General features: G+C 41.2%; 1 protein-coding gene across 1 annotated transcript in view; it reads right to left on the bottom strand.

The window, feature by feature from the left end:
- The window catches only part of rbbp8l (retinoblastoma binding protein 8-like), a 21,784-nt gene that overhangs the window by 11,356 nt on the left and 910 nt on the right, over positions 1–9,518 (bottom strand). Inside the window, exons 2-3 of the mRNA XM_013915264.1 lie at positions 4,962–5,037; positions 4,810–4,852 (exon numbers count right to left, since the gene is read on the bottom strand). Coding sequence (XP_013770718.1) covers positions 4,810–4,852; positions 4,962–5,022 — 104 coding nt within the window. The 5' untranslated portion in view covers positions 5,023–5,037. The remainder of the gene's footprint in view (positions 1–4,809; positions 4,853–4,961; positions 5,038–9,518) is intronic.

Raw genomic sequence — 9,518 nt, 5'->3', positions numbered from 1 at the left:
TGCAAATATGTTTCCAAACCAACTTCCTTCCAAGCCAAAGACTACAAAATAAGATATGCTTCATATCTTGCCTTTGGCTTCACCTGCACAAGTGCCAAGGTAGTGGTCCCCGGCAGAATTGGTTTCCCTGCGTCAGGAGCACACGCTGGGCTCTCCAAATCACAGACAAACAGTATCCCACAGTTGTTTATGTTTCTGAACCCAGTTTTTCACAGAGGGGCTTTTTTGAGGAAAAAGTATTGATAGCAATCTTGAATATTATTACACAGGAAAAAAAACAGCTACACATAAACTAATTACACCATGACGCCTCTGTCTTTCTAAATGGAGGGACAGTAATTGAGTGTGTATATGTAAGCGTGTAAAAACTGCAGAGAGTAGAATTAACAGTAACAGTATTTTGTATATCCGCTGTTCTAGAAATTCATCCCATGTAAACAATAATGTGGAGCACAGCTGATGTGAAAAAAGCACACACCTTTGACATTGCATGACGAACTCCGCATTCATTGTCCACACGTAAACGCAAAAAAGAAATTTTTGAAAATCTCCAACCTGGCAGGAGTTTGAAAAAAATATATCAGTTTTCGGTGATTCGCAACGCTGGTTATGTGTGTTATGTGCGTTTTCAAAAATACCCGTGTAGGTGTGGACATAGCGTAAAAGACTTAATAGTTTATTTTATTGCTATCTGTAATTTATTGCAGTTTATATATGGGTGTGTGTGGTTGGAGAATGTGGGGAAGACCACTGGGCTAATTGATCAATAATGATGCTCGCATTAAAACTAAGCAGCTGTCTTTTTAAATACTGCAGTCATATCAATACAATTTGCTGTTTCATTACATGAAGGAACCTTTCAAATACAAGCGCACTCATGCTCACAGGTGTACACACGGATGATCACAGACACAAACCACACCCTTTTTGGCTCCTACCTCAAAGCACACTGTGCGCTGTCAATCCTGCATGCTGCACAATAATATTCAATATTTAGTATTTACTGTTATATTCACACAGATCATCGCGATGATGTTGTTTATTATATTGCTCTGCTTTTTTTGCTTGTTTTCTCTTTTTTCTTGCTCAACAGGTGATCCAGGTGATTGATAAATGTATTTTTTGTCTGTTTATTTTGTTGGTTTTTGTTTTTTGCCCTTTGTCACCGTTTCTCTTCCCCGCTGTTTTTCTTTCCCTCTTTCTTTCTCCCTTTTCTTTCCCCCAGTCATGTCTGTCCCGTGTACAGCAAGTGAAAAAACCCCCCAAAAAAAACAAACAATAAAAGCAAAGGTGAATCAAATAGACCAATACGGCAAGGCTGGGATGGTCCATTTGGTAAAGTAAATCCGTTGGGCATCTTTCTTTGCCTTTAGACAATAATTCTGATGGCAAAAGAACCAAATGAGACAGGCGAAAAAAGTACATAAATAAATAAATAAATAAAGTGGAAAGTGTTAGGCAGGGCCTTGAGTTTTTCATGATTCTGAATTTCTTTTTGTGATGCTGCATATTTAGCAATGTATTTATTAATTTGTGCAAGAAAATAACAAAAATACTTCACAGAAAAGTACATAAAGTACAGTCACATACATAGTGACATAAATTATTTTGCACATCCTGAAATAAAATGATTGCTGCACCTATCTAGAATACTGAAGGAAATCCATCTTATACAGTGTCATGAAAAATCAAATTCAATAAAATTAGTGCTCTAATGTTGCATATGTTAGTTATGGCTGGGTTATACCCCCAAGCAGTCAATGCATTGATGCCACTGCTATGTTTTTGTTATCTATAACATTTTGTGGACCTTTCTACTTATGTTTTAGCTAACTAGAACCCTCAGCAGCTTACCAGCCACATGGTGAGGCAATTCCTCCAACGCCTACTGGAAAGTAGGCTATATGTGAAGGGGGAGAAGTGTAAATTTCATGTGGACTTGGTGGCCTTTCTGGGGTACTGTCAAGGCCCAGCGGCACGAGGGAACAGAGATGGACACAGGTGCAGAAACCAACCCGGAAGCGAGACGATAAGGGAACAAAGGATTTATTTCCGCCCACAGGCAAACACAAGCAAGAAAACTACGCGCCACTAGTGTGGTGGCGTAGGATAATCTAAGATAACGGAGGGTGACCTAGACACCTCTAGGAGACGGCTGAACAGCAGAGGCAGCGGGGAGGTGGAAACAGGACTAGGTAGGGGCCGGGGCATTGGTTTCAGGTGGAGGTGACAGGTGGGGCGGAAGGCCCGGAAGCGGTCGAGGCGTGGGGAGGCAGGCAAGTGAGTGGTCGCCAGGCCACGTCGTATCAGCAGCAAGCGGCCCAGGTCCAGGAAGGCGGGAGTGAGGGAGACAAGACCTCCACTCCAGATGCTACCTATGGGGATAGCAGATACTCAGGCGATGAATGGTTGAGAGCGCAGGTCTGATATACTGCCGGAATAATTGCTCACAGGTGGTCAGCCAGGGAGGAGCAACCAAACTCCGCCTAAAGGAGGAGGGGCCGCTGTTGGAGACCTGCAGGTACCCACCCAGACCATGACAGGTATATTATTGAGCACGGGAACCTGAATCCTGACACAGTAAAGATACAAGCTGTGCTTGAATGGCCCGAATCCACTAACTGCCGACAGCTCCAGCGTTTTTTCTCGTTTGCCAATTTTTGTCGCTGGTTTATAAGGGACTCTAGCAAAATCGCTCTACTAGATTCTAGTATACTTCTCCCAAAGTTTCCTTTCAGTGGGTTCAGCCTGTTCGAAAAGCCTTCTCCCATCTCAAGGAGTGGTTTCCCATGGCTCCCATTGTACGACAGCCAGATCTCAGTCCTCAAGTCATGAACTAGGTGGATGCATCAGACTGTTACAATAGAGAAACGGTAAGCTCCACCCATGGGATTTTTACGCTCATCGTCTCTCCCCAGCAAGCAATTATGACATCAGAGATGAGGAGTTTCTTGCCATTAAGCTCGCCCTGGAGGAATGGAGACATTGGCTTGAAGGCACTGCACAGCCATTTAGCGTTTGAACTAACCACAAAAACATGTAGTACCAAAAGGTTTAACTCTCGACAGGCCAGGTGGGCACTGTTCTTTACCTGCTTTAATTTTTCTATCACTTACAGATCTGGCTCGTGGAACGTGAAACTGGATGCCTCCGCAGGATCTGATCCCTGATCCTGAAGCCGCCTCTTGCTCGGTTGGAGCAGTAACTTGGGAGATCGAGTCAATTATGTGGGAGGCACAAGAAACTAACCCCAACCCTGGGTCTGGCCCACACAGCACATTTTACCTGCCACCCTGGGGTCCAGCGCTACTTCTGGTAGCCCACACTGGCAAAGGACACCAGGGAATATGTGACCGCCTGCATCACCTGTGCTCCAAACAAACTTTCCAAGCAGTCTCCGTCCGGATTACTTCAGCCTCTTCCCAAGCCTGGCCGACCGTGGTCCCACATCTCTCGATTTCATCACTGGGCTGCCACCCTCCGCAGGTAACACCACTATTCTGACAATAATCGACTGGTTTTCCAAAGCTGCCCACTTTGTCGCCCTCCCAAAGCTCTCCACAGCCATAGAAATGGCTCAGCTGCTCACCACACACGTGTTCAGCTCCATGGCATTCCAGAGGACATCGTCTCAGACCGAGGACCCCAATTTAACTCTCAGGTATGGAGGGAGTTCTGCTCCACCCTGGGCGCAAAGGTCAGTCTATCTTCTGGTTGTCACCCCCAGAGGAGACAGAGTGGACCAATCAAGAACTGGAGGCTGCTCTATCGTCGTTTCTCAAAACCAAGCCGCCTAGAGTGAACAACTGCCGTGGCTCTTGTATGAACACAATAGCCTCCCATCTGCCACGGGGATGTCGCCCTTTGAAGCATTCCTGGGGGTCCAACCTCCCCCTGTTCTCGGAAATAGGAGCACAGGGTCACCTCTGTGCAGCATAACCTCTGCCGGTGCCGCTGCGCTTGGTGAGCCACTTGGGCCTATTTCCGAGATAGGCCCAAGTGGGCCTATCAGGTTACAGGCCGGTTCCGGCCTGTAACCTGGAACCGGTTACAGGCCGGTTCCAGCAGATTCCCTGGAACCGGCCTGTAACCCCTGTTTCCCTGGATGCCTGAACGTGAGTGTGACAGTCTGGCAAAACGTATCAGTACAGAGGGGAGAGGATCTCAGGAGCACAGTGAGTGAGCAGAAAGCAGAGTGAGAGGAATGAAGCGAGTGGAACACCTTTTTCCCTGTCTACCCATGGACCCCTGGAACTATTCCCCCCACCTTGTATATATTGCACGTGGTGTTGAAAAATAAAGAACTCAGTGTGTGCCTGAGAATGACCTGCCAGTTAACAAAAATGTATGTATGAACATTATATATTTATATGTTAAAGTGTCTCAAGACAAGTAGATAGAGCTTTTTAAGGGGGAAAAAAAAAGAATAAAAGTCACATTTTTGAATATATCACCACACAATCAGCCATACTTTTGAAAAATCACAAAAATAAACAAATAAACTGCATAAACAAATACATATACGAATATTTTGTTTTTTTAAAAGAAAAAGTTCTCTTTACTTACTTTTCCACAGAAATTAAGCAAATATTTTGTGAGTCATTATCTCACAGAATAACTTGTTGCAACATGAGCTTCCTTCCAAGTTTGTGAAATGTGATGTTTGCGGGGGGCATAGGACCAGCATGCTTACCTGTCTGATTACCTGCCTGTCTAGTCAACAAAGACTTGAGGCCTACTCTGGATGAACCTTTTTATACATCTTTTCAGCACTGTCTAAATGTGATTGCCCATATCACAATGACTCACCAGCCTTTCTTGTTGGACAGCTCTTGAACTTTCACCTGCCATCCTTGAAGAAAAAAAATAAAAGACCTTTTAAGGAGCACATGTGTTGGAATTATCTTATGGAACTCTTGGATACCCATTGCAATCATTCAATTTTTTTTAATTCCACTTACCTTCTAGTTCTCGCTCGTGGACCTCCTTCAGTTTGTGGAGGAGGTCATTGAAACACTCCATTTCTACAGCAATCACCTTTGCACAGAACATGCAAGATTTTAGTTAGTTAGAGTTGTTAATTTTAGCTATTTTTTATGAATAACATAACACATTCTAAATCGAATGTTTTTAACTAAAACTTTACTAAAACAGTAAAACAAGTCAGTTGAAGTGCACAGGCGTTATAGCCGGAGGACTTTTTGTACATGTGAGAACTGAGCATAGGACACTTTGTTGTTATTCACATGTGGGAGCAAATTCTTACTTATTTCAGGTCTGATTAAAACTAGTTCAACCGGTCTTTCGAGGCATGGGATTTAGTTCTGCAGTATGTGTTTCTAGTATATGAAAAACAGCCTTGAAACTTTTGAGTGCTCATGTACTTGCAATAACTTACAGTTTTACCACTGTAAATACTTTGTAAACAACAAGTGATACTAATACATATTGCTTTTTTGGGGAACTTAATTCTTCATCATTAGGTTTTTGTAGACATTATACCATTTCGTCTTGGTTCAGTTCTGGTTTCTGAAATGCACCAAACTAAAGAAGTATGACCTCAATGACAGAGAGACTACACAAAAATATATTCCATGATTGGAAAAGAGTAGGGAAGGTCATAAACCTACATAGCTATGCCAATGAATACGCTGAATTTGTCTGTTGAGTTTACTGAGTAATCAAAGACCTATTATTAATGTAGTTCAAATACGTATGCCTCCATTTTTATGTATACTTAACTACTCACACTATAGTGTGACACTAGTGCGACATACTTTGACATAGTGTCACACTACTCACACTATAACAGTTTTGGGGTGGTGTATTTGACCCTCCTTTAATCAGAGCCATACCCTTTTTCTTTCATCATGACTATTGTGAAGGCGCATGGTAATATATACACTTGGCCTTTGAGGGTTTATCTGTAGTAAGTGTATGCTGTCAGTCCACTGTTTACCTCAGCTGTCAGTATGTGTCCACATCTATTTAGTCTTCAGGAAGCTGTAAAACTTTGTGAAAGGAGTCATTGAAGCTCACTTCTGTTCCGTGACAGTGATACTGATATTTGTTGTTTAGGACCCTCTCTTGGTAAGCACTGCTTTTCCACTGTTAGCTGCTGGTATCCAGTGTTAGTGGTGCTTTCTATGAGTGGATCAAACATAGGTGGGCTTGGACACTTAATGAATAAACTCGTATATGAAGCCATTCAGCCTGAGCTGTCCCTCTGACATACTCGTTTCTAGTACTGTCCATCCTGGTTACTACCACATGAAAACCTTAAAAAACCTTCAAGTCTGCCGCATCCAGCTTTGCTTCCTATTTTTCTTTTGTCAGTGCCAGCGTCTCTAAACCATACACCAGAGCATGACTCAGCAGTGTCTTATAAACGTTCCCTTTCACGCTCACTCCTGCGCTTCTGTTGCAAATCAACACCTCTCCAGACTCTGCTCTCACCACAGATCACAATGCCATCTGCAAATATCATAGACCCCAGAAAACTCTTTCTGCCATATTGCTGCTCACTGATTGTCACCAATTTTCCTAACATAGCTTCAACAACTCTGCCCCATGGCTTCATTTCATTAAAATTTTCATGGTGCAATGTAATTTTAGCATTAGTAGCATTAGCATACTAGACTTCTCTGGAGTAGCTGTAGATTAACTTTTGTGTGAAGAATTTCGTAGTTTATAAAACTACCAAGTAATTTCCCCAACACATGAACTCAGAGATTTCTTACCTTACACATTCACTTTATATTATGAACAGTATGTGAATTATTAGATGTTAGCACTGGTTATCTCTGGTTATATTTTTGTGATAGGTTACAAAAGTTAGCTTAGCTAGATATTTAGCTTTTTATGAAACATGATAGGGAGGTCATTGTAAAAGGTTCTGAAAAAAAAAACTGACCAAGAAAAGTTACTCGGGTGGTGGTTTATAGCCTCTGTGTTTGAAGAGCATTTTTTTAATGGCCAGCAAGAATCGATGTCTTTAGTACAAAAACAGATGTCGATTATGTATTAAATTAGATTGTGATCTCAGTTACCTATTTTATGTCTTCTTTAATATAACGTAGTATTGATTTTTGTACATGATGCTCCTATTAAGAGTATGAAACATAATAAAGCAGTTTGTGTATGCTTTAGTGCGTGGCTATGGTGGCTGTAGATCGGGAGCAGGTCATCTACTGATCGAAATGTTAGTGGTTCAATTCCTGGCTCCCCCAGTCTGCATGCCAAGTGTCCTTGGGGAAGATACTAACCCCAAGTTGCTCTCTAATGCATTAATCAGAGTATGAACGTTGCTTTTTGTACGGCTATTTCCGTCATTTCCTTGCTTAAAAATGGCGGTCTTGATTTTTGTGAAGGAATCGCTCTCATGACTCACTGAGTGAAGTCACTGCCAATTGGTGGCATGCAGTCTGTGGATGTGACTTTTTCGGATGGTCTCCGACTATTTGGAGCTGAATAGGTACTCAAAAAGTACCTTGTACCAGGTGCCACCACTTTAAAAACCAAGTCGAGCTGAGCCAAGTAGGTGAAAATGGGCTTAACTTCTTAAAATCAGACTATTACAAAACAAGATTAATGAGATGAGATTTGCTGGGTTAAAGTCAAGTTTTCTGTATCATCAAAGCTGGTTCCTTTTTTACCTGGCTAAATCACCCTGGTTTCTAATGCTGAACGCATGAACTGGTCAAAAGCTGGTTATGTTCTAAGTTTCAGTTTAAAATTGTCTGGAACTGCCATGTTTTAATTAATTATTTTTTTGTGCAGCATGTCTGAAGTTTGATTTAGTTATAGATTCCCTGCTGTAGGAGCACTTTTTAAAAATGCAACTTGATAAGCCGTACCTGATTAAAATGAGGTAAATGTAGCTCAGCTGTTAATGTTACAGCTGCATACAGGAGTTTGTATGCAGTCTGTTGGTGATGCAGAAAATATATAAATGATTTTAAAGTTGCAGAGGTCTAATGTACAACAACCACATTGGAAATAAATATGCAGCGTTAAAAAGTTTACAGTTTTTTATTGCTCTGTGCTCTAAATCCCAAGATAAACACATCGCTGCAACATTACTTTCTTATTTGTCAAAGTGTTGCAATTAACTATTATGTTTGTTCTTTTTATCATCATTTAATTACCATCTGATTGGCGTAGGCAGCACTTATAGGGATCATGTTGTGCAGAAGCTCTTTTTGATGTGACAGTGCCTGAAGCAAAAAGCTGAACAGTGAAACCAACAACTATGACTGCAATACCCGTTACCTCTGACTAGAGTTTTAGGTTTTGTCAAGTCATGTTATGAAAGTCAGATAAGAAAGCCTGACTATGTAAATTTACTTTGTAGTAAATTTACTCAGGTCACCACTAACCTGTCTATCATAGGGTTAGGGTTAGGTAAATGTACACATCTTTTTATAGAATATTTGCCCCTTTGACCACATAAATGGAATGAAAGCTATTAACTGACAAAATGAGATGCCCATCTTTTGGCTGAAACAAAAGTCAGACTTAAACTTGAAAGGACAGAAGAGATAGCTACCTATACATACTTGTCTAGGTGGCTATCTCTTCTCTCCTTTCAAAAAAGTTGCCTGATATTTTTGATGGAATTCAAAGCTGACATGCTGCAAACTAAGTTTAAAAACAAATTTCCTTTTGCCATCAATCTGCATATCCCAACATTTTCATATAATCTTTTTATTTCCAGTATAGCACAGTTCCTTGAGGCCTAGGGCATCATTAGCAATGACCCCAATTCAAACTCCATCGGCTATTTAAATATGACATTTTCTTTCAAAAAGAAGTTCTCCTGAGTCTTGGCAACCAAGAAACAAAGAAAGCAGTCATGGCAAGTGACATAGATCAAAATCCATTTACATTAAAAAACAAACAAACAAAAATCAAACCTTTAGCTTGAGTCTAAGATCTTAAAGCATTAAAACAAAAACAAATACGTCGGTTTGGTTATCCTTGATTTGATGAAGAGTCTGTTGGTATCTTCTTCCAGTTCCTTGTAAAAATTTGGTTTGCTTTCCTCGGTTGTCTGATGATTTAAAACGGATGCATTTAAAGGACTCTGTTGTCCAGCAGACATTCGGCTCTCCCTCTGCTTATTCATTTAATAATACAAAAACCCTAGCCTTAGACCTGGTACCTTAACAAAAACCCTATTATCAAACCCATTTTTCATACCACAATTTACCTCACTGCATTTTACTGGCACAGTGAGTGTGAAAAGATTTAACATGAATCATACAAGTTTGCATATTTATGCAGATGCATAGACATGATCGCTAACAGCACAAATACTGTGATTTAGCATTTTGATCGGCGTGGATTCGGCTCTCTCAACGTGTCAGGATATGTTAGGCAACTGGCTGTTCACATCACCTCAGCAGAGCAAGAAAAGACCTGTCTGCTTTTATGTTCCTGCTCTGCTATCGGTAGATCATTATTCACTCTTACACATACACACACACACACACACACACACACACACACACACACAC

Source organism: Pundamilia nyererei, unplaced genomic scaffold (assembly GCF_000239375.1).
Source record: "Pundamilia nyererei isolate P.nyererei 1_Seehausen unplaced genomic scaffold, PunNye1.0 scaffold00279, whole genome shotgun sequence".
Classification (NCBI taxonomy): Eukaryota; Metazoa; Chordata; class Actinopteri; order Cichliformes; family Cichlidae; genus Pundamilia; species Pundamilia nyererei.
The sequence above is the reverse complement of the archived record's forward strand: the minus strand, read 5'-3'. Positions and strand labels throughout refer to the sequence as shown.